Raw genomic sequence first — 26,436 nt, 5'->3', positions numbered from 1 at the left:
TTCCTCATGATGAAAGCAGGGATGAGAGCGTATGATTCAGTTAATGATTGGAATGAAGCTCCTTGTCTCTAGCTGGGGGGAAATATCTGGCAACCCCATTTTGCATTTTGACTAAGAGACTCCTGATCAAATGTTCTTATGCATTCAAGGTGCACTTTCTTAGAAGAGTACCATCCTTTTCATATTTTAGTTCCTCTGGTGTTCATACAATAGGTATTTGCATAATAATATATTTGGAGTATGTGCCTGCTTCTCACATTTGCAGACTTTCACAAACATATCCGCAACTTTGTATTAATACACCTTGTTGCACAGTCGACAGACAGTATGGAGGTATTTTAAACCCTAACACACATAAATGCCTTGCACCATATCTTAATAGTCTCTGAAATTCCTTGGCCGACCATTTCTGCTGTTGTTCTATCAAAGATCAAAGCCTTTTAAATTAAACAAGCTCTTGGCATAGAAAATGGGTTGCTATTGTTTATTTGTTCAGTTGCTTCCAACTTTTTGTGACCTATGGACCAGCCCACGCCAGAGCTCCCTGTCAGTCGTGGTTCAAGGATAACATCCATCTTGCCCTTACAAGATTGCCATTATTCCTGCTTTATGGCTGTCCCCCCTATAAGAAGTGTTTATGTGTTGCTCTTCTGTCCACCAGCACTCCCAAAACTATGTACAATAAAAATGAAAACATGGTTCAAACTATGTTTAAGGACAAATTTAAACGTTAATTTTAAAAACCAAAGGCTATACAGATTACAGGCATATCAGAGTTAACAAAGCTTTATAGAAAGAAGTTTATTTTTACAAAGTCTTATGTCTCTGTCTAGCAAGAAGTTTTTAAATAGCCTTGGTACCGGGAAGATGGAGAAATGTAAGCTGGGTTGCAGAATCATGTCTAGGGTCAACTATGGGATAAATGTTGTGCAGGGGGAAAGCAAGAGTCTACTATAAGCAATCCAGTTGGAGCAATGTATATCCCCTTTATAACACCCAAGAGAAACAGCAGCCTATGGAATCATTTACTGAGCACTTGTGAACAGAGAGGCAGAGAACCCTCATCAGCTACCACTATCGTGTTAAAAAGGTAAAAGGTAAAGGTGAGGGTTTCCCCTTGACAGTAAGTCTAGTCATGTCTGACTCTGGGGAGTGAAGTTCATCTCCATTTCTAAGCTGAAGACCTGGCGTTGTCCATAGGTCATGTGGCTGGCATGACTGCACGGAGCGCCGTTACCTTCCTGCCAGAGCGGTACCTACTGATCTACTCACATTTGCATTTTTTTCAAACTTCTAGGTTGGCAAAAGCTGGAGCTAACAACCGGAGCTCACCCCACTCCCTGGATTCGAACTGCCAACCTTTTGGTCAGCAAGTTCAGCAGCAGCTCAGCAGTTTAACTCGCTATGCCACTGCGGGTACAGAAAATAAAGTACAGAACTATTAACACCAAAATGGAAATTACTAGAAAAGTGGAGACTGGTATTGGTGGGGAATCATTCTAGAATAAGTTCTGGAACAAGAGTTGAATTGGTGTCTGAAAGATTCCAAATGTTTTTCTTTACTCACACAATGCTCATTCATTTATTTTTTAATATTCTTTCATTTCATACATATATTTAGTTCCAAATAAAAAGTCCACTGAAACAGTTTCAAGCTGCACTTCATTTTGTGGTGCAGAAGCCTAGCTCTACTCTTTCCGCATTATTTCTGCCAATGTTTCTGTAAAAGAAGTAATGCCCAGGAGAACATCTACTTCATTGACTGAAGTTCGCCTCCAATATAGTTATGAGTCCTCACAAGGAGCTCAAGAGAGATAAAGGCCACTTCATTGATTTTCATATTTTAATTATATTTGTTTACTACCATGAAGCTGGAAAGCCAATTTCTTTAATTTTTGGAAGAAAGGAAGGGAATAAATGTAATCAATTAAATAAATTCTAAAAATCAAACAGGTGTAATGAAAATCATGGCCATATAAATAAATTTAAGATGCTGTTGAATCTGTGCCATTCAGAATAATCAGAACAGGATTAGGGAAACACAGGAGAGATTCTACTACAGTTGGATACACAAAACAGCCACATGGTTCTCAAAAGGTCAGTAGCAATGACAGGCTCCACACATCCTGCTTTTTGTTTTGTCCCACAGAGCACGTACTTGTATCAGTAACTCTGGTCAATTAGCTGGTCCCATGAGCCTCTTAATCCTGCACATCAAGCAATGACCTGCTCCAATGAACCAAACAAAAGTATGTTCCTGGGCCTCCAGCCCACCACAGGGTTATTTTGCTTGCAGTTGACAGAAGGACATTCAACCAAGGAATAGTTATTGATTGAAGCAAAATCACTCCATACCTCACCTATATGCACCAAAACATACATATAACATATGTACACAGTCAATGGTCCATAGATTTTGGCTTAGAAGCCAATTGTCCTGGAACATTTTCCTTTTACTGAGTCCTCTGATTCTTTCATAGCACAAGACTTGGTATTAGACCTCTAAGTCAGTACAGGTAGTCCCCAGGTTATGAACAAGATAGTTTCATTTGTTATTAAGCTGAATTTGTACCTAAGTCAGAACAGGTACATTTTTAAGTGAAACTCTTATTTAGTTTTGGATAGCGTAGGGAAAGGTGTCCACCACTGAAGCATTTGTTTTGCTGTCTATGCCTCTATTCAGAAATCCATGCTTCTTGTTCCATATTCATCCAACTGATTTTGGAAAACTCGTTTCACAAACATTATATGTAAAGAACACAGATTTTGGAAAGTTTACTTCTGGATTACAAGTCCCAAAATCTCCAAGTCAACCTGACAAACAGATAAAGAGATGCCAGAGCTATAGTAATTTCTCCAAGCTGTAAAAAGAAATGGTTGTATTCTGCCTGGCTCCCAAGTTAAACACCACATTCTTGTATTTGAATAACATTGTTTAGCATAACACTGCAATTCCATTTAGTCCCTTGGTTGTTGTTCCAAAGAGCCCCACATTTCCCCACACTTGGTACAGCACTCTTTTCTACTGAATGGGGTTGGAGCCAAGCCAAGGAGCGGTGCTTGCCTAGCACACAATCCCTGACAAATAGTAACATACATAAATGGTCAGGTTTTCACAGCTGTAACTTTACTTGGGAAGTTACTATGGGCTGCTAGTACAAAGTTAAGACAAGACATGAATTCAGAGTGGCGGGACAGGAGGAGTTAACATTTTCTGTAGGGCACCATTTGTTTAACTGCTTCAAAAACAAAAGACCTCACAGAGTTTTATCTCAAGAGCATCTCTGGAATGTCTGGCTCTTCTTAATGCCTGGATTCAAGTCATTCATGCACAGGGATGGTGGTAACCTTCCCCTTTAGATGTTGGATGGTTTGTTAGGCAATAAAACTAAAAGCTGCTTATTACAGTTCAAAGCAAATGTAGGCAGAACAAAAGACTAGGGAAGTAGAGGGCAGGGAGAGTCCAAATGTCTTTTGAATACAGACAATGTCTCCAACGATCCAAATAACAGAGGCTGCCTTTCTTAGTACTGCTTGCTCTCTGGTGTTCCATATTTCTGTTAGTGTTATTTGAACATAACCAAAATGTTCAAATTCAGGTATTTTGTTCACAATCTTACTGAGTTCTCCATTTTGCTAAATAATGGAATCTCTGTGATTCATTGAGAAACAACTCTGCAATTTATTGAAGAAGAACTTTGCCACTAATACACGTTTATATATCCTTAAAATACCCTTTTCTTTGGCAAAATAAGAACACCACAAACACACATCACTAGTCTCGCTTTTCCATGTAAATGATGGTCATTAAGACGGTTACACTGGGAAGCCACCATAACATGAGTTATATAGTCTACTGCATTGCAGAAAGATGCCCCTGTTCTAGAGTGGTATTATAGTCAAGTTATTTCACCTTTCCTTAGTTGTAATTCAACTGCAAATAATATTACTTGGAGGGAACGGAGGCATAATTTGATTGGCATGATAGCACACATCAGGTTTTGTTAGTTATTTTTAGACTTTATTCATTTATATCTCACGTTTCCCCCAATATTGGGACCCAAACACAGTTTACAAAAGTGAAATTTGTTGCTGTGTGTCTTCAACTCTAAAGTGAATCTATGATAGGTTTTTCTTGGCAAGATTTTTTAGGTGAGGACTTGGGTTTGCCTTTGTCTTCCAATGAGGCTGAGAGAGTGCAACTTGCTGAAAGTCACCCAGCCGGTTTCTATGGTTGAGTGGGGAATCAAACCCTGGTCTCAAACCATGGCACTATGGCGGCTCTCATACATAGGTAAAATACATAAAAAGCTCTTGCTAAATTATTATTCTTGTAATTATTAATACTATTTTAATATCACTTTTCTCCCAAAATTGGAACTCAATATTGCTCTTTCTCTTTGTAGATGAACTGAGAAATCTCTTCCATTCATTTAATTAATATGTAAACAGCACTTTATACAAAGTAGAAAACTTCAAAAACCGTGTGACCAGAGAAGCACTGGATTTTTAAAAAATGCAAAGGATGCCTATGTACATGTCCAGCTCTCCTTATCAGTCCACGTAAAAGAGGCAAAGAATTAGTGAATGAACTTTAAGAACTGCCCACCTTAGCTACTTTTCTGTAATAAAATAGATTTTGAAGTGAGACTTGTTCATAGGAGGCAACCTCATTCTGTATGATCTTACATATGAAAAGGAAGCCAGAATTTTGACTAAAACCAGAATATTATAAGTCTTGGCATTTTTCACTATGTTCACAACTAGCCAGAAAACAGTGGTTCTGGAATGAAAACCATGTTCTTCTAATTGAAAGTTTCTATGGGCTGGATATTTATTAGCATCCATAAATAAAGAAGCCCTATTTTGTTCATGGATTATACTGAGAGCCAGCAAAGTACAGTATGTGTTTGGCTAAAGGTGTGAAAGTGTTTGATCTTTGTTGATTTACATTAACCCAGTTTCATTCCCTTCTCCCACAAACACAGACAATGTTTCAGAAGGTCCCCAGACCCTCCAGACCAGATCTGAGATGTGATAAAAGGCTGCAGGGGTAAAGGGACCACTTCTCATCTTCTGTGGATGGCAAACAAAACTCAAAATGTTTGCCCGTATTTACTAGGAAGAGCTGAAGGACGACATGAGATTCAGTCATTTGCCCCAACTCAGAAATGCTCATGGTTGCTGTTAGTTTCTTAGGTCTCTTGTAAGCATACTAACAGAATTCTTATTTCTTACTGTATGTTCCTGCAAGATTAGTTAACTCAGATCGAAGCCTGAATGTTAAGAAGACACTTGCCCTGTAGCAATACATTTGGATACGGCAGGCAGCTCTGCCACAAATTGGAATGTTATAGCTCTCTAGCACTTTATCCCCCTCAACCAAACCCGGCTGCAATGATTCACAGCCCCCAGGCCACAGATGTGGAAGAAGCAGGCTTTCTTTAAGAAAGCTGTGACAAGAGCAGCTGCTTCTCAACTTCCATCCAAATCTATTTTTTCCACTGTTTGAGATTCTCCACTTGGTTCCAAAAAATAAAGACCACTTACGCTGCATCAACAGCCACGGGGGACTCAGATCTTTTTCTACCTCAAAGTTTAAGCTTGGAATAGTTGTGATCATAGGGAGAAGAGAACCTTTTTGTGGTTGGGAGTGGAGGGGTGAGCCTTCTTGTGACAGAAGACTGCAAAATCCCAGTGTTGGTCCTATGATCAAGCAGAATTAGGTAGTCGATTTGAGATGTCAACATCTGTGTTATCACAAGAGCCGTCAAATTGTACAAAAAAACAAGGAGAACAGGTACTTGTGGGATAGATGTTATGTGTATGCATACATCTAGGCATATAACCTCTGGGCCAAAATAAGTGGTGTTTGTGTTATGTGCTGTATACATTAACACAGCAGAGGGAACAGTTTGTCATTATCCCTCAGGCAGCAAATATCTTTTACCAGTCATCATGAGAATAGAAGCAGGTTCCTCTGACTAGTTCCCTTTAGCTTTTCCTGGGATCCATGTCTAAAGTACAGCTTACGATGCAACAGCAGCTATACAGCTCCATTGTTATAGCTTCCTCCTGATTTAAAATAATGCTGAGAAGTCATAATGCATCACATATTTTGAGAACTAGTGCTTGCTGTATACTAGTGACACACAAAACATAATGGTCTATTTTTAAGCTTTATACAAACTCGCAGATTTTTTTTAACTCAACAGTGGCAACCAGAATTTCCGCCCTCATTTTCCACAACTCTTTTGGTATTTCAGATTATTTCCTGACCCTTGTTTCACACCCCAGTGGGTTCTTTAGAAAAATCTCAATTGCATGGTGTCTACACTGATTAAAACTTGAAGCCTATGACCTCATGCGATGTTAGCGACTCCCATGCTCCAAGAGCATTCTGCTTTTCTGTCCAATTACTCCCTTCTGTGCAGAGTTATCGCCAACAAATGAGTGCATACAATGGGCTTCTGCTTCATTACACTAACCAACAGCAGGATAGGAATAAACAAGCTAATTTATCATCCTAACCTCCTCTCCTCGCAGGCTTAGATCTCAAGAACCACTCTCTTGTTTGGGAAAGAATTTAATAATCTGCTAATGTGAAACTCAATAAAATTTTAGCACTTCAACCAGGTTGCTACTAGCTATTGTGACTTACCTTTAAGGTAGTTATTACACAAAAAAGCTTACAACAAGAACAACCCCTATGAATCTACCGAAAGCATTTTCTGAATAAACACGTATAGAACTATAGCATCGTTAGGAGTTTTGATAATTGAGGTGTACCTGTTCCAGTTATGCAAACATTTGCAAGTTTATATATGGGCAAGCAAGTACTATGTGTGTGTGTGTGTGTGTGTATATATATATCAATCAATCAATATCAGAAAGGCATGAGCAGGCAAAGATGCAGTAGCAAATTTTGTATCTATTTTAATACACTACGTTCTAAATCTACTTGGTAGCTCCTGAAAGGCTAATTCATTGAATAAATATAATTACTGAAATGTTAATTTAACAAGTTCCAAAACCCTAAATGACTAGATTTAAGCCAGGGATGGAACTATGGATCTTCCAGACATTGTTAGATTGCACATTTCAGCAGCTTTAGCTATCCAGCCAATGAGAAAGAATATAATCCAACATCTGAAAATATTTTGGAAATCACATTCAATGAAGTCCAGGATTATTCCATCTTTGTTTCTTTTCAGTGGCAGGTGACTTACATAAAATGATTTTATGGCTCCATATTGCTTTTATTCTTTGTTTTAAAGTAATGTTTTAACGGCTTTAATGTTGCCTTTAACTTTAGTCTCATTTTTTGTGATTTTTAACTATATCTGTTTTTACTATAATTCTCTCTATTTTGTAAACTGCCTCAGTTCCCAATTTAAGAAAATGGCGCAGTATGAGTGGACAGATTTGAAGAGTCATGTAATTTCCAATTCTGATTTAGGACCAAATGAGTGAGACATTTTGTATAATTCCTAATGCACCAGAGGTTACTGCAGGTAATGCATATGTAATGTAATATCTCCCAAATCTATCTAGAAAGAAATTTATCTAAACAGGATAAAAGTTATACCATCACAGATGTTGAAGATTGCTCACTAAATTGAAAATTAATATACTACAGTGTTAACTGAGATCCAGAATGGTGCAATGGTGTTAATATTGAATAAGGTCGGACGTTGGGAGACCAGTGTTCGAACCCACACTCATGGAAATCCAACTGCCCTCAGAAAAAGGCAAGGACAAACCACCTCTGAACAAATTTTGCCAAGAAAACCCATGACTGATTCCCCTTAGGGTCACAGGAAATTGTTTGAAGCCACAAAATAGCAAAAAACAAATGTGTTTCAACATATGTGAGTTATTAAAGGAGATCAATTAATTGGTATCTTCCCAAATTAAATTAAGTAAACTAATGATTTAATTTTTTTCTCTTTTTTATGTCAGGAGTGACTTGAGAAACTGCAAGTCGCTTCTGAGGTGAGAGAATTGGCCATCTGCAAGGACGTTGACCGGGGACAGCCAGATGTTTTTGATGTTTTTACCATCCTTGTGGGAGGCTCCTTTCATGTCCTCACATGAGGAGCTGGAGCTGACAGACAGAGCTCATTCGCACTCTCCCCGGATTCGAACTGGCAACCTTCACGTCAGCAACCCAAACTTCAAGTCAGCAGTCCTGCCAGCACAGCGGTTTAACCCATTGCACCACCGATCACAAGCAACAATTGAATCTACTTTTCACTAGGAAGAACAAAATTAATCACCACCTATTTGGTTTATGGAAGGTCTACCTTATATCATGCAGAGACAAAACTGCAGAAAGAGGGAAACAGCAATCAAAGTAAAATGTGATTATATTTTATTCTTTTGGGTCTTTTTTGTTCCCTCTTCACACACTGCCAGCCTTCCTGTGAATGGAGCAGGCTATAAATAGAAACAAATGAGCATTTTCCAGAGAGAACCAGGAATATTAATAGAAGAAATGAACAAGGTAAGAGAATATGTTACAATATATGAGTTTCCAGATTCACCATCAAGATGTACTTACAAAAAAATCTAGTGCAGTCTATCATATAGTTCAACTTCAAAACCATGGCCAAATGTTTTGATTCAAACTAGATGAAAAAATGTGGTCACAAAAACACTGAGATTGCAAAAAGCTTCAGGGAACAGTAACTGTCTGTTTACTTCTACTCAACAATCAACCCACCCACATTTTTTTCACATTTTACCATCCTTCTTAGACAGGTTATGTGACTTGAGAAAGGACATCACAGCCAAGATCAGTGAAAAGTAGAATTCAAGTCCCAAATCCTTTTGTTTGGGAGGAACATTAATATTTTTTTTGTTCAGAAAGGAAACTTGATCCTTCTGGAAGACTTTAGAGTAGAAAGTTTTTACAAATATGGACAGTAATCGGAGGACCACAAACGTAAATAAGAGCCACATATTGTCCTTCCCATTCTAAACCCATCCAGTTCCCAAATAGATAAAATTTGTTGATAGTAGGAAAATATGTCAAATTTAACTCTAGGTAACAACACACTTATTACTAGTTTAGATAAACTGTTTTATCCCTCATGCTGCTTACTGTCTTATACAAGCACTGGGGATGACCCAATGTTACGGTATTTACAAGAAGAGTTCCAGCTGTAGTTTTACCAGAATTTTACAGTGTCTCTGATCATGAGCTGGCCACTGTCTCTCTATAAAACTAGTATATTGAGATGGTAAACATTTCCCGTCTCTCAGGCATAATAATCTATGTGCATCTACTGCATAATGCCTGAAGGAATGTTAAAGCATTTCTGGTATGCACCCAAAGCCTTTTCATCTCAAGGAAAGCATTTCTATCTTGCCATAGTTAGAAAATAGTTAGTTTCAGGTGAGATAGGAGAAGACAAATGCCTTCCAAGTGCTCATATCAGTCAAAACCTTTAATTTTAAAATGAGATGGTAAACTGGAATGCTGATTTGCTTTTGAATTTTGCCATGAGACTAAACAAGATTTAATCTGGATCTGCCATAGTTCAGATTCATGATACACCTAAAGGAGTATAAACGTCTTCATAACAGGATTTATGAAGAAAGCAACTTTTTGCTTTCAATGTGAAAAGCAGTTTGTAAGTCTTTGTTAATATCAAGGTATTAATAAGTTTTAACAAAAACATTATTTGCTGGGAAAAGTAACATTTTTACAATAGACTACACTGTCAGAAGGTGAACAATTCAAAGAATGATGCTATTTTCGTGGGCTCAAAACCATTTATGCTTCTGGTATGGAGGGAATGCAGTAGCGGGAAGAGCCACCTCCACTGATCAGAGGCCACAAGGAATCTAATATGCTTTACTATGAGACACAGTATCTTATCATATATTCCTCACCTACTTAAAATAGAGGCTTGTCCCCAAGAAACTCCTTTTTCCTGATATATTTGCCTATTCATTTTCAAGAAAAGCCCTTTACAGAAAAACTGAAGTAGATATTGACTTTCTTTACCATTTCCTCTATCCAAAGACCTATATCGGCATTTAACAACTTGTAAATAAATGATGCTCTTCAGATGTTTTGGACTTCAACTGCCATCATTCCATTGGCCATACCAATGGAAACTGTAGTCTGAAACATCTGGAAGATGCAAATGCTGGAAAGGGATGATCTATGCCATAACTGCAAACTCAATTTTTTCAAAAACAGGAGGCAATGCATCTGTTGTTGTTGTCTGCCTTCAAGTTGTTTCTGACTTACAGAAACCTTAAGGTGAATCTATCACAGGATTTTCTTGAAATAATTTATTCAGAGGGGAGCTGCCTTTCCCTTCCTCTGATGCTGAGAAAGTGTGACTGAAGCTAAGAGAGTGAAACTTATCGTTTCACTCTCTTAAGGCAATCATAAGGCACTTTCCTTTTCTGCAGTGCCTTCCCAACAAAGCAGTAAATCCAAGTAACTTAAGCATTGACAAGATATATTTAGAAATCAATTACTAAATTACTGCAATTTACAAAAGATAACTGGAAAGATGAATAAATCTCTATCAGCAGTATGAATCAACAGTAGCCACACAGAAGGCTACAAGAAATTGCCTTTTCAGTAGCTGAAATGCTATTGCAGAGCTGTTTATCAGGAAAACTTGCCAAGCCTGCTAATTGTTCAGATTTAAAAATCCAGTCAAAACTATATTTTATTCTGCCAAACTCTGGGGCTGGACAGACAAGTACATTTATCATCTGCCAACTCTGGTAACTGAATTGTGATCTATACTGTCCCCTCCCCCTTGTTGCTGTTGTTATTTTAATTGCCTTTAAAGTCCCCTTGCCTTCAAAACAAGTTTGTTTGAAACCCAACAACAAAAAATAAATTTCGAATGTTAATGAACTCAATAAGTTAACTATCCACATGCCTCACTGATGCAGAAACTTCAATTCAATAAGGTAAATTCTCTCCCTAAAGAATGTAGCTTAGTGTTATCTTCTGGACTCCCTCCATGCAGAACATGCCTGATTTAATTCTAATCTTCACAAACATTGAAGAAAAGAATGCTACTTGAAATCCTCCCAGTCAGTGTTGCCAATAATGGGCCATCTCAACGAAAGGTAACGTCCTATGTTCTCCTTTCTCTCTGAATGATGCCAGCCACCACTGGGAAGATGGCTGTTTTCTTTACAAGCTACTATCCCTGTGCATTACTGAGGTCAGTCAGTATAAGTACTGCAATTAATGATAGGACAGAACAGCATCAGGAAAGAATGGCGGCCGTATCATTTTGTTGAACATTATTACAATGTAGTGAAAGAATCAGAACCAAACCATGTTCTGTTGTCCAGCCAAGGGAATACTGTGGTTCACTACATAATAGTCAATAGAATTTTATCTGAAAACCTCAGTATAGTGTTCCCTCACTACTTCGCGGTTCGCTTTTTGCGGATTCACTGTTTTGCGTTTTTTCAATAAACTCAAAGAATATTATAAATCATAAAAAGTTACAATTTACAGCCTAAGAAAGGGAGGAAGAAGAAGCTGAAGGGAGAGAAAAGGAGCCCAAGTGGCAACAGGAGAAGGAGGCGATTTACCAACACACGGTTGGTTAATAAAGACTTAAAATAGTGTATAACGACTGAAATAATGTATCAATATATAGCATTCCTACTTTGCGGATTTTCACTTATTGCAGGTGGTCCTGGAACCTAACCCCCACGATAAGTGAGGGAACACTGTATTCAAAGCAACCCACAAGTTGTAGACACATTTCTGAAGAATGTGTTCACAGTGCAGATATACTGAAACAGGAAGCCTGGATTATATTACGGCAGAAAACAGTGAAGTCACATAATCACTATGCTTAAATCCGGGAAGCAGGAACCCTTGGTTCACCAGATGTTTTGAACTTCATTTCTAGAAGTTCCAGTTAGCATGGCCAATGGTTTAGGATTATGGAGGTTCCAAATCAATGATACAGAAAATTGCCAGCTTTTGAGTCGTGCTCTAGAGGGTCCATCAAGACACCTTAATTTAGACATTTTAGCAAACTACTAGTATTCCTTACTAAATGTGCAATCTATTTTCATACATAAATAAATCTACATACAGAGGCCAGCCACATTAAAATAAGGTGAGATAAACATACTAGTTTTATCCTTGAAATAAAAAGTATGCAGAGTTTGTTATAACATGTCTCACATTTGCCCATAACAGCCTATTAGTGGTGTCTGGCAGACTCATGCTTGTCTAGTCTTGGAGAAAGTATTTGCAATATGAAAAACACCTTCATAATCAGAAATATCACCAGAATCAGTGGCTTACAGACAGACTCATCAAAGATAGTAGTTATTTCTGTGAATCAGAAGGGTTGGAGAATCCTTTTTGAGGCCCATCTACATTGCCATATAATTCAGTTTCTGAATTAAGATTATCTGCTTTGGATTTATATGGCAGTGTAGGTTCATATAACCCAGTTCAAATCAGATAAACTGGATTCAGAAACTGGATTATATGACAGTGTAAATCCAGCTTGAGAGTGCTACTATTTACCTTTTAGGAAAAAATGCCTAGAACATTTTTCCGAATACAGTTAGCCCTTGATGTTACAGGTTCAGTCACTCACAGCTTGAAAATATGGAGAAATGTTTTTTTAAAAAAATAAAAACTTTGATTTTGCCATTTTATATAAGACAGTGGTTCCCAACTTTTGGGCCTCCAGGTGTTTTAGACTTCAACTCCCACAGTTCCTAACAGCTGGTAAACTGGCTGGGATTTCTGGGAGTTGAAGTCCAAAACACCTGGAGGCCCACAGGTTAAGAACCACTGCTGTAGACGGTCCATGTTTTGCAGGCACATAGCAGGGTTGGGAGGACAATAGCTTTATAAACAAGCACCTTGATATCCCTATGTTGGGAACCACAGATATAAGGGGTGGCAATTTGACACTGTATATCAGGGGTCCCAAACTTTTTAAACAGGGGGCCAGTTCACGGTCCCTCCGACTGTTGGAGGGCCGGACTATATTTTTTTTAAAAACTATGAACAAATTCCTATGCACATTGCACATATCTTATTTTGATGTAAAAAAAACCCAAATGGGAACAAATACAGCTTCAATGTTAATAATCATCATCATCATCATCATCATAAAATTAATACAGGGGGTTGGAAGAGACCCTTTGGGCCATTTAGTCCAACCCCCTTCTGCCTTTGTGCACCAAAAGCACGAGCAAAGCACCCCTTAATAATTAATAAAATAATAATTGGCAGAAGAGGAGGGAACTTCCACCGCAGGGGCTGGATAAATGGCTATGATAGGCCGCATGTGGCCCCCGGGCCGTAGTTTGAGGACCCCTGCTGTATATAATGAGATTTTATTTATTCATTTATTTATTTACTGTATTTATATACCGCTTTTCTTACCCCTATGGGGATTCAAAGTGGTTTAAAACATATTGGCAAAATTCAATGCCTAACATACATGTAAAACCAAAGCAAACCAACATTTAGACATGAAAACATAGAATTAAAAACACCTAATATAAACATTAAAATCACATAATCCAAAATCGTAGACCGGGGCCATTTTAATTATCAATTGCACATATTCCCTATTTATTTATTGCACTGCACTGCTTTACTGGCCAAAAGCTTGGTCCCACAACCGTGTCTTTGTTTTCTTTCTGAAGGCCAAGGGGGAGAGGTACCCACAGATTTTTGTATTACAGGGGTCCTAGTAGAAGCCTCCAACTGCTACCAAAGGGCCACTGTACTCAGCAAACTTTGGAAGACTAGCTTTCTAGAAATTTCTCCTATTCTCTTTCACTGTAGGCAGTGCTACTTGAAGTGTTGTCTGAAGAAGTAACTGCTGGTTACTAGAAAATTCCCAAGAAAGAAATGATTGTACCCAATGGGCACAAATATGGCCTTTGTCCCGAGCACAGTGGAAAAAAATAACTGCCAACCTTCTCCATCAGATAATCCAAGAAGCACTTCTCTACAGAAGGGGTTAGAACAGGTATGGTTTAGAATAGGGGTCCCCAAACTAAGGCCCGGGGGCCACATGCGGCCCATCAAAGCCATTTATCCGGCCCCCACAGTGGCGGCTCCCTCCTCTTCTGTTGAGGAAGGCGCGTGTGTACCTTCCAAAGCTTTGCTTGTTTATAATGGTACTTTAATTATTATTATTATTTATTTAATAATTAATTATTAAGGGGTGCTTTGCTAGTGCTTTTGGTGCACAAAGGCAGAAGGGGGTTGGACTAAATGGGCCAAGGGGTTGCTTCCAACCCTCTTTATTACTATTATTATTATTATTATTGACACAGTATAACACAGCAAACAAGATAGATATGCTGGATTTCATATCACAAAATCACAAGTCGAACACCTCCCAAGTGTTTAGGACTGTGTAATATTATTATTATTATTAACAATATTGAAGCTGGGAGGCCATCTGTCAGGGGTGCTTTGCTTGTGCTTTTGGAGCACAAAGGCAGAAAGGGGTTGGATTAAATGGCCCAAGGGGTCTCTTCCAACCTTCTTTATTATTTTTATTATGATAATGGTGATGATATGATGATGATGATTATTGAGGCTGTATTTGTTCCCATTTTGTTTGCTTACTTCAAAATAAGGTATGAGCAATGTGCATAGGAATGTGTTCACAATTTTTGTAAAACTATTGTCTGGCCCTCCAATGGCCTGCGGGGCCGTGAACTGGCCCCCTATATAAAAAGTTTGGGGACCCCTGGTTTAGAATCTCCCTATAATTCCCAGAAGCTCTAGAAAAAAGTGGCAGTACAATAACATCTGGAGGGCCACACAACCCTCATACTTGATCGACTGCATTCTGAAAAGGTTGGTCCTAAAGAAAGTCATGAAGGGTTTATCTGGGAAGGTTTTTGTTCTCTCTGTTTGGCAGCAGCTTTGAATGGGCACATTATGTGAATGCAACTGGCAGTTTAAGTGCTGCTTCTTAATAAATAAAACAAGGGACAGATCTGCCCATTTGTGAAGCAAAGCAAGGAGTAGCTCCTGGGACCTATCATTTGCTTATAAGGTGTCAAGCAAGGATGGTGAGCACAGAGATAGCAGAACAATAGGCACACATTTTGGAACAGCCGATGGAGGACACTTGTAGAAGCTTGAAACAAGGGAGGAGCAGGCTAACGCAGGAGTAAGCCTCAAGGTTGGGAACTTTGGAAATAAAAGGCAAAGCAGCGTGCAGTATTATTTAGTTCTACCTGAACACAAAACAATAGAAGTTTGGGGAAATTGTTGCAGTAACTGGACCTTGGAAAATTGAATGCTGCAATTAATCTTCTTGATTAGCACTGAAAAACCTTGCAGCTTCAAGGCCTGTCTGCTTCCTGCCTGGGGCAATTCTTTGTTGGGAGGTGTTAGCTGCCCCTGATTGTTTCATGTCAGGAATTCCCCTGTTTTCAGAGATTTGTTCTTTATTTACTGTCCTGATTTTAGAGGGTTTTTTTTAAAAAAAAGTGGTAGCCAGATTTTGTTCATTTTCATGGTTTCCTCCTTTCTGCTGAAATTGTCCCCATGCTTGTGGATTTCAGTGGCTTTCAAATAAAAACCCTTTTCCAGGGATCTCTGCAAGTGATCTTTCCAGAACCATGGAACGGGAGTATATTGGAGGAGAAGAGCATTAAAAAAGAACAAAAAATAAGGGCCCCTCCCAATGTTTAAAAAAATGCTCAGCTTGGGAGGCAAACCTATGCCAAGTTTAACAAACAGCAGCGGCGAAAATGTTGGGAGAGGGAAGAATGGAGGAAGGGGAAGAGGGGGAAATTGCGTTCCAAACTCTGCAGCCCAACTCTCCTCCCTCGCTGCCTCTCTTTCTTTTTCTTCCTTTCCTTCCTTCCCTTCTTTCTGCTCCAACCCTTTCCCCGCCTTTGCTGCCTGAAATGCAACCTAAAGAGAGGCAGCCGAACAAAAAACCCAGAGAGAAAGAGAGCCGCAAAACACCGCGAAGTGAGGCACAAAGCACACAAACATTCCTTTCGTGGGCTGGAGCGGTTCCTATTATTGTTGTTATTGGGAGAAAGTGGGGGGGGGGGGGAGAAAGGAGGAGAGTAGATCTTGGAACTGGAAAGAAAGGAGGAGGGGGAAGGAAAGGCAAGGAAGCTCAACTTTCCAACGCCGAGCTTCCTCGCAGGAGCCAAGTCGCCATGCTTCGAGGGCTCTCTTTTCTCTTTTCCCCGCAAAAGAGAGCCACCCGCAAACTTTTCTCCTCCTTCCCTGGAGCAGGGGCGGCACAAAGAGGGCTCTCGCTGCAGCTACAAAGCCAGGCTCATTAGATCACCGGAGGAAGGAGACGAAAGCGAGTGGCCCAACAAGAGGGAGAGGAGGAAGGGAAAGTTCCCCGGGGAAGGCTTACCGATCAGACCTCCCACCAGAAAGGCGACGACTTGGAACACCAGCAGGGTCGCCCCGACAATGCAGAGCTTCTTGGTGCTCATGTTCTCGATAATTGCCCCAGCCATGTTGGCAGAAGAAGAAGCAGTAGCCTCGGCTCTCAGTCTCCCTTCCTGCAAAAGTTGAGGCTGCAAGGGATGGAGGAGGAGGAAGCGGCGGCAGCCGTGGCTCAGCAGTGATTGCCCAGAAAAGCCCTCCTCGGCCCGGAGCTGAGATTGTGGCCAAGCGGCGCCGCATGTGGCCGCTTTCAAGGCGGAGGGAGGGGCCTCAAGGAGAGAGGCCCGCCCCCTCCCCCCTCCCCTCCCTCTCCCTCCCCTCCCTCTCCCTCTCCGACTGAGCCCTGCAGCCGCAATCGGCGCCCCGCTCTCCAAGCCCAGGGAAAGGCTCTGGCAGAACAACTGGGAAAGGACGCCACTCCGGGAGGGTGCCTCAGGGACCTTGGAGAGTTGAGCCCCCTTTTTTTTCGTGTCAGGAGCAACTTGAGTCGCTTCTGGAGTGAGAGAATTGGCCGTCTGCAAGGACGTTGCCCAGCAGACGCCCAGATGTTTTGATGTTTTTACTATCCTTGTAAAAGGAGCCCCGGTGGCGAAGTGTGTTAAAGCACTGAGCTGCTGAACTTGCAGAAGGAAAGGTCCCAGGTTCAAATCCCGGGAGCGGAGTGAGCGCCTGCTGTTAGCTCCAGCTTCTGCCAACCTAGCAGTTCGAAAATATGCCAATGTGAGTAGATAATAAGTACCGCTCCGGCCACATGACCTTGGAGGCGTCTACAGACACCGTAGAAATGGAGATGAAGACCAACCCCCAGAGTCAGACATGACTGGACTTAACGTCAGGGGAAACCTTTACCTTTACCATCCTTGTGGGAGGCTTCTCTCATGTCCCCGCATGGAGCTGGAGCTGATAGAGGGACCTCATCCGCACTCTCCCCGGGTGGGATTCGAACCTGGCAGCTTTCAGGTCAGCAACCCAACCTTCAAGTCACTTAGTCCACTACGCCATCTGGGGGCTCCTACTTGAGCCCTGAAAGGAAGGAAGGAGGACAGAAGGATGCCTTGAAAAAGAGCCCACGGAACCCCTCGGATTGTACTTCGCCTTCCCATCCATGGGATTGAAGACTGCTGTGGAACTCCAAGGCGGAGCTTTCCAAACATTTTATCACACATTTTATTTATTTATTTATTTATTTCCATCATTTCTATCCCGCCCTTCTCACCCAAAGGGACTCAGGGCGGCTCACAATCTGGCAGAATCCAATGCCAATATACAATACAAAGGATTAAAACATGGGCAACTAAAACAGTTAAACAGATTAGCAATATACAAAAAATAAATTTGGAAGAGACCACATCTAGTCCAACCTCCTGACATGCAGGAAACTTCATGTTGGTGGCACACTTTTTAGAGGTGTATCGTTTTCGTGACACAGTAATTCAAGCCCCTCTAAACACCTTTGCAGAAGCATAGGAGAAGCTCGGCTTCCCATTAAACATCGAGAAAATAATAATAATAATAATAATAACAACACTTTATTTATTTATTTATATTCTGCCCTATCTCCCCAAGGGGACTCAGATCACAGTACACGTACACAACAAACATTCAATGCCATTTGGAGACAGGACAGAAAAGAGTAAGACAAACAGAAGGAGGTATGTAGTCTTGAAGTCCAGTTTTTTGGTGCCCTGGAGGTTGAGGTTGTGCTCAGATTCAGTCACAGGAGGTGCTGTTGCTTCATTCTCTATGACAAAGAGCCACCAGGACTTCCTCCTTCCATCTTCCTCTTGGTCACCGCATTTCTGGTCTTGTTCTTTATGATGTCGTAAAATACCTCCCCCGCAATTTGCGGTACCTAATTTCTCTACTTACAGCTTATAAGCTGTTTTCGAACTGCTTAGGTAAACAGTGAGCTGGGCTTGAGGTTGGGCGCTCACCCTGACTGGGCTTTGAACTGGCCACTTTCAGTTGGTAGATCTTGTTACTGCTGGTGATTTACCAGCTGTGCCATAGCCCAGCCCAAACCAAAGTGCTCTTCCAGCAGTCACCAGCCAATTCCTCTGCAATGCCAGGAATACAGCTTAATGGTGTAATGTTAGAAAATGTTGACCACTTCCACTACCTTGGCAGCCACCTCTCCATAAAAGTCAACATTGACACTGAAATACAACACTGCCTGAGCTCTGCAAGTGCAGCATTTTTCCAAATCAAGCAAAGAGTGTTTGAGGATCAGGACATCCATAGGGATATCAAGGTGCTTGTTTATAAAGCTATTGTCCTCCCAACCCTGCTATATGCCTGCAAAACATTTACTGTCTACAACAGTGGTTCTCAACCTGTGGGTCCCCAGGTGTTTTGTCTTTAAACTCCCAGAAATCCTAACAGCTGGTAAACTGGCTGGGATTTCTGGGAGTTGTAGGCCAAAATACCTGGAGACCCACAGGTTGAGACTCACTGGTCTACAGATATCACACTCAAATCCTGGAACGATTCCATTAGCATTGCCTCTGAAAAATCCTGCAAATCTCTTGGGAAGGCAGGTGAACAAATAATAGTGTGCTGGAAGAAGCAAAGACCACCAGCACTGAAGTGATGCTCCTATGCCATCAACTCCGCTGGACTGGCCACGTTGTCCGAATACCTGACTACCATCTCCCAAAGCAGTTACAATACTCCCAATTTAAGAACAGAAAATGGAATGTTGGTGGACAGGAACAGAGATTTAAAGAAGGGCTTAAAGCTAATCTCAAAAACTGGCATAGAAAAGGCACAAATGGAGAGCGAATGGAAGAAATGTGCCAAGAGGAAGGCACATCAAGCCAACCCTGACCAGGACCAACTTCCAGCTGCAAACGGATGTTCTCACTGTGTATCAAGAATAGGGCTCTACCATCACCTATGTATCCACTGCCAAGAAGGCCATCATACTTGGACAATGAGGGATCGCCTAAGTAATTCAGTTTTACTTGCAAACTGGAGACTAAACCAACCCTTTCTAAGAGAGAGAAACATATGGGAATGTATAAGGACACAAAATTTCTCAAGAAAATCGTTCACGTATATTTTTAAAAAATACTTGTATTTGCTTGAGTTGAAAGCATCATTGAATCTAATGCACATCTCCATTTTCAAAACCCTGAAACCAAAAAAAGTATTTGCTGACTAATGCAACACACAGCAACTAAAAGTGCACTCTTAGGACCTCTTCACACTTGCCTATTTTTGGCGGCAGCGATGGGAATTTGTAACTTCAACCATGGAGCCTGATGGCTCCCATCACACCCTGGAGATCTACTTCTGAGGCGGCTCTGTGGCTGAACTGCTGCTGCCACCAAAAAGAGTTTCAAATTATTGCAACCAGATGCTTCCCCCAGTGCGCAAACAGCCCCTGGCCTCAGTCATTCACAAGATGGAGAACCCAAAAACGTAATGAAATATTTTCCATTTTGCAATGTTACTGTTTTAGAATTGTTTATGGCTCAAAATGGTTAATAAAAACTGATAACTCACCAAACCATTTTTGTGTGCTTGTTGTCATTGTGTAATTGTTGCCATTGTGAAATGCACTGCTTTGAAATTGGGTCTGTTGTTTTAAAACACTCTGTTCCTTTGGTCCCACTATCTACAGATTTGAAGACCATGGAGTAAAAGAAGCACCTGCTCTTGTCTCCAGACAAAATGCCCCCAAAATAATTCATTTGGGCCCTTATATATACTGAGAATGTGAGCTGATTTGAAAATAATGTAATTTATTACAAAGTTATTCCAGAGTTTCTGCACACACACCGCCCCCCCCCAAGTTGCAAGACGTTCAAGTATGTAAAAGCTACCCAACAATACACCAAATCACTGTTTCTTAAACTGAATCCTGATCCCAACTGAGATTCTCTTAGCTTAATATCTAAAAAAAAAATTGGCCATAGTAAAAAGCTTCTGAAGGCTTTAGGAACAAAGTGCAGTGTTTACAGTGGACCCTACAGAAAATGCTTCAGTTGTACCACACCAAAAGGAAACCCATCTTGTTTAGCAGGCTTTTCAAATACTGATTTTTTTTATCAGTCTATGTTTGATTTTTGTAAGTACTTTATATACTGTACGTATATATCCGGGGTCACATAAAAATTTCTTAGGCAAAAGGAGTTCCAAGTGGAAAAAATGTTTAAGAAGCCCTTCACTTGAGTACAATGTCTCATCCTCAGAGGAAGGCAAAAGGCAATCCCCCTCTGAACAAATCAGGACAATAAATCCTTGTGATAGATTCCCCTTATGATCTATAAGTAAAAATGACATGGAGTGCACTACAATACTTGACATTATCATGAGCACTATCACAACTATGTAAAATCTTGGCAAAGGCTGCCCATCAAGGTACAGAACTATTATCAATACAGTAGAGTCTCACTTATCCAACGTAAACGGACCGCCAAAATGTTGGATAAGCAGATATGTTGGATAATAAGGAGAGATTAAGGAAAAGCCTATTAAACATCAAATCAGGTTACGATATTACAAATTAAGCACCAAAACATCATGTTATACAACAAATTTGATAGAAAAAGTAGTTCAATACACAGTAATGCTATATAGTAATTACTGTATTTACGAATTTAGCACCAAAATATCACGATGTATTGAAAACATTGACTACAAAAATGTGTTGGATAATCCAGAATGTTGGATAAGCGAGTGTTGGATAAGTGAGACTCTACTGTATATTTATTATGCACTTTTCCATCCAAAAATGTTCTGGTTGCATACAGACTAATACCAACATTTGCTATAACATATACAATCAAACCAGATGCAAATACAGTAAAATATTGTGCTATAGAATAGGGTCCCTGTAAGCATATGTTCAGCATAGGAATTTATGGTCAGTTCCAAGAAAACAAGTGACTTAAAGGGACACACAAAAATATTCACTCATTCTCCCTCTCACCAAGTGTAAGCCTAATTTGAAACTGTAGTCAGAAACTTCGCAAATCTACTCCAAATAACACTGTCATCATTGTCTCACTCATTCAGTCGTTTTCGACTCTTTGTGACCTCATGGACCAGTCCACGCCAGAGCTCCCTGTTGGCCGTCATCGCCTCCAGTTCCTTCAAGGTCGAGCCAGTCACTTCAAGGATACCCTCTATCAGCTCCAGCTCCATGCGGAGACATGAGAGAAGCCTCCCACAAGAATGGTAAAAACATCAAAAAAACATCTGGGCGTCCCCTGGGCAATGTCCTTGCAGACGGCCAATTCTCTCACACCAGAAGCAACTCAGGTTGCTCCTGACACGAAAAAAAAGCAGTCTTATAAAGAAGTAAACCTGATTACTCACTATAGGATCAAGTTCTGAATTAATGAGCTTGGAACTGAGCCACGCATACTTACCATTTTTAGCAGAAGAGCTAATTGATAGAAAGTTTATGATTCTCAGAACTCAAGACTAATGTTACATCTCTCACAGACATTTTAGGCTTAGCCATCCAAACATTTAAAAAAACACATTCTTTGTTCTACTGTGAAGTTTCCATTTGGGCAACAATGGAGGAAAGTAGTCACTTCAGGAGGAAGGATGTTTGAGGCACAGCACTCTTTCAAAACATGACTAAATTAAATCAGAAAGGATCCTTCCAGTCCCACCTCTTCATTTGTCTAATTTTATTGAAAGTCTGGAGATATTGTTAATAGTGACTGATTAAAACTGATCTTTCCAAGTAATTTGGTCTTTTAATGGATTTTGCCAATACTACAGTTTGGAAACCCAGCTATGCTTTATTTTTACTTGGAAATACCAGTCAGGACCAATACAAATACAGCAAAATACTCCAGAATATTCCATAAACCTCTTACACTCAGATGGAGGGAAGGGAGGCAGAAAAACCCAAAACATTGGTCAGACATTTGTGGCTAACCCACTCCCAAAGCAGAAAATGAAAACTGAATCTGAGAAATTCAGTCTGTATTTTCCATCCTGAGGTTCAATTGAAGTCCATACCTCAAGATTATAATATCCGACCTAATGTTTGGACTTTTCTATCTCTCCCATTGCCTATTTATATGGTCCACTTATGATGAAAATCTTTGGAAAACTCAAAACTTTGTAACCTGTGGCATTTTTGTTGATTTGATATTGGTACAGCTCAGCTGGAGCTCCTGATGATGCAGCGGGTTAAACTGCTGAGCTGCTGAACTTGCTGACTGAAAATTGCAGTTCAAATTCGGGGAGTAGAGTGAGCTCCCGCTGTTAGCCCCAGCTTCTGCCAACCTAGCAGTTCAGAAACATGCAAATATGAGTAGATCAATAGGTATCGCTCTGTCAAGAAGGTAGCGGCGCTCCATGCAGTCATGTCGGCCACATGACCTTGGAGGTGTCTATGGACAACGCAGGTTCTTTGGCTTAGAAATGGAGATGAGCACTACCTCCCAGAGTCGGGCACGACTAAACCTAATGTCAGGGAAAACCTTTACCTTTACTACTGCTCAGCCATGTTTTGTTGTTGTTGTTGACCATAATTCTTTTAAAAAACACAAAAAGAAAAACAGGCTATTCTTTTTTTTTCATCTAGTTCATTTAAAAATTCAGTCTGCATAAATGTTGTTGGTACTTGCCAAGAAAAGTATTGACAATATGTTTTGTGCTGCAAATATCATTAAAATCCCTGCATTAAGTTGCTAACTGGACATTGCTGGATTCTGCTTTTGTTCAATTAACTACAACTAGAGCTGAAAAAATCAGCAGACATTTTTCACATCAGGGAAATACTATCACTGCTAATGTTTATATTGTTAAAAAGGTGGGCAGTGATGAGATGTCAACTCTTATTCATACGCAGGAAAACTTCCAGATGCCCTTCTCACTTTAAAATGCACTGTTTCACAGTTATTCAAAACACTGCCCACTGCTTCACATTGTTTGCTAGAGATTCTTGGAGCGTCTTATGGCAATATTTTTGGTGAGTCAAATATGGGCTGGGCAGGAAATCCTTTAACTGCGAGTTGATGATTGCAAAGGACTCATATTCATACTCCAAGAAGCTGTAGGGATGAGAGATCAAATGCACCCCACCCTAAAAATCTGAAATTCAAACTTAATTTGCTCCTCTAAAAAAAATTAAAACACATTCTTAGATCATATCTGTCTTGCACCCAGTGATGGTACTGATATCTGAAGGCCTGAGGAATTGTAAGAGAGGGGTATCTGTATTTCTTGCCTGGATTTCCACCCAAATTGGATGCTTAAGATACTGTCATTGGATACTTAAGACTATTGTGAGCCTCTGCATATATAAACCTGCCTGAGCCATAAATACAAAGCCTTCAATTTGAAATAAAGGAGTCCATATATTTGAAGTTTCTGTTTCAGCAGTCAGCAATCTCTCAGCCCAAGTTAGATACTTGTCTGAACAAACGTTGGCTGGTTTTATCAGATCAGGCATGGAAAATGTCTACACAATGGATCTTGATTATCATCTTTGCCAGGGGGCCAGCCCAGCCTCCCTTGTCCGGGAAATGCCTGGGCGAGGTGGCTGAAAGGTGAAATCCTCTGAAACTCGTCTGGTTATATTCTGACACAAATCATACACATTGTGTGTGTTTGTATGGGATAGAAATCATACTAAAGGATACAAGGTAGGCAGAAAGTTGAAATAAAATATACAGTGTATTGAAGCGTTGAAACAATATAACTTGTAGAGGAGTTGCTGCTGGTGGTCTGTTTTCGATATCCTTCTTGTGGAAGTCCAGAAAATATTTTTTAAAGATATAAGAATTATATAATTATATAATATCCATACTCCAGGAAATAATGCCCAGCTGCTCACTGGAGGGAAGGATATTAGAGGCAAAGATGGAGTATTTTGGCCACATCATGAGAAGACAGGAAAGCTTGGAGAAGAGAATGATGCTGGGGAAAATGGAAGGAAAAAGAAAGAGGGCCCGACCAAGGGCAAGATGGATGGATGTTATCCTTGAAGTGACTGGTTTGACCTTGAAGGAGCTGGGGGTGGCAACAGCTGACAGGGAGCTCTGGCGTGGGCTGGTCCATGAGGTCACAAAGAGTCGGAAGCAACTCAATGAATAAACAATAATATAATAATTATATTTTTATTCTTATGCTCTTGGAGAAACTATAAATAATTGCTAGGAAGGGGTATCGTGTTCGACAACATTGTAAATGGATTTCAGGGTTCAAGGGGAGAGATACTCACAAAATCTAACTATCTACTTATCAGCTATAGTTAATAGTGAAACTCACAATGAAACCTGGGATTGGCTCTTTAAGAATAGTAATTTAACATACAAAAGGATGATGTAAGACAGTCTCATTTTCAATCATGTATTAATTAAAAATTCTAACTTTAACCCCTTTAGATGCTGGGTTGAATATTATCAATGGATTCGACAGTAAAACAGAAAACAGACCTCATCACTTAATCCCTCTATTAAACAGGCTGAATGAAGTATGTGAGGCAAAAATTGCCATTTTCATCTTTTAAATTCTCTCTAATTTTCTGGTACAGTAAAAAAGGACTAAAATGAGTTTCCAGACACTTCCACCTTTTCAAGATTGATACCTTTCATAATAATATAGCCTTAACAGAACTCATATCAGTAAGTGTTATGGGATTTCACAGTGTGGGGATGCATTTGTTTGGGAAGGTTTGAAATGCATTTCTCTGCTGACAGAAATAAATGCCCTGTGAGGAAAGAGGTGGTCTTGAAGGATAATGATGTGAACACCCCCTGCTGCTAAGAATATGAACAATCCATTCCAGGGCTTTGTGCATTTTGCTCTATCTCAGCTGCCAATATGAATTTTGCTCTTTACCTCTTCTGGCGGATTCTTCCAGCACACTAACGTTATCTCACTCTCGCCTCAATTAAGCCACAGACAGTTATCTCACCCAAGCTCCAAATACAGAGACATGCTGGATTATTTGTATCACTGCTTCGACTGAGCCAGACCAAATGGAAATGTAGTGAAGACAGAACAGTCAATGCTAGAGGGAAAAATATTACAGATCACATAGGACGTATATTACACTGGTTCTGAAATCTCAGCACTGGCTGCTGATGAACTGCTGGGCCCAATCCAAGGCATTACTACAAGTGTTACTGTGTGTAAATGACTTACAGACAGACCAAGTACTTGCACAACCACCTTCCCTACCACTGGTACACTAGGGAATCTAGCACAAGTGACAGACTGTTCTCAAGAGTAGTGCCTCAGTTATGGAACTACAGACACATCTACACTGACCCTTTATTCTGGGCCAGCTCAGAGTGTACAATACTTTATCCTAAATGCAATTGAAACAAGTGACCTTGTCACACAAGCTGTCTGAATGATGCAGTCTTGTCGTGTCCTGGCAGCGCTCATGTAGGGGGTGTAAGAACCTGTTGCCCCACACCCCACTTCGTCGCAGCTTTCCCCCTGCCTCATCACATGGGGGGAAGCCTGTTTGCAGCAGCTCAACCCATATCTTCTAATGGAAAGACGGAGGGCCCGCTGTTGTCCGCCACCACAATTTTTTCGGAGGCAGTGGCAGTTCAGTCACAGAGCCACCCCAAAAGTAGTTCTCTGAGGTGTGATGGCAGCTATTGTGCTCTGTGGCTGAAGAAGAAAAACCCCATTGCACCGCCAAAAAAAAAGAGGTAAATATGAAGAGGTCCCATGTTAAACCAACAACAGTCAAACCAGAAATGACAAATTTGATTTAAATACTGATAATCAAAGTAAACAAAGCCAAAGTAAAAAAACCAGATAGGATAAAAAAGAGTGACCAATAGCTCTAGGGCAGTGGTTCCCAACCTGTGGTCCGTGGACCACCAGTGGTCCCCAAGAACTAAAATATGATCGGCGGCCTCACCATTACCACACCAGTTGCAACAAGAGCGACTGGTCTCACAAAACCCTCTTATAGTGCCGAGGTAATGGAGATGTCAGGAAGGGAGAGGCTGACTACCCACGAAAGGCACGACAACAAGCTTCTTCTCCTCCTCCTCCCTCTCCCTGAGCGG

The 26,436-nt window shown here is 40.5% G+C and overlaps 1 protein-coding gene across 3 annotated transcripts in view; it reads right to left on the bottom strand.

Moving 5' to 3' along the window:
• wls (Wnt ligand secretion mediator) overlaps nucleotides 1–26,436 on the bottom strand; it is a 112,562-nt gene that overhangs the window by 29,233 nt on the left and 56,893 nt on the right. Inside the window, exon 1 of one of the 3 annotated variants that reach the window (XM_062978173.1) lies at nucleotides 16,392–16,678. The exons of 1 other annotated variant lie outside the window; for it this stretch is intronic. In XM_062978173.1, coding sequence (XP_062834243.1) covers nucleotides 16,392–16,497 — 106 coding nt within the window. In that variant the 5' untranslated portion in view covers nucleotides 16,498–16,678. Of the gene's footprint in view, nucleotides 1–16,391; nucleotides 16,679–26,436 lie in introns of those variants that run through there. One more of the 3 variants, XM_062978172.1, reaches the window with a different exon arrangement.

Source organism: Anolis carolinensis, chromosome 4, assembly GCF_035594765.1.
Source record: "Anolis carolinensis isolate JA03-04 chromosome 4, rAnoCar3.1.pri, whole genome shotgun sequence".
NCBI classification, from domain to species: domain Eukaryota; kingdom Metazoa; phylum Chordata; class Lepidosauria; order Squamata; family Dactyloidae; genus Anolis; species Anolis carolinensis.
The sequence above is the reverse complement of the archived record's forward strand: the minus strand, read 5'-3'. Positions and strand labels throughout refer to the sequence as shown.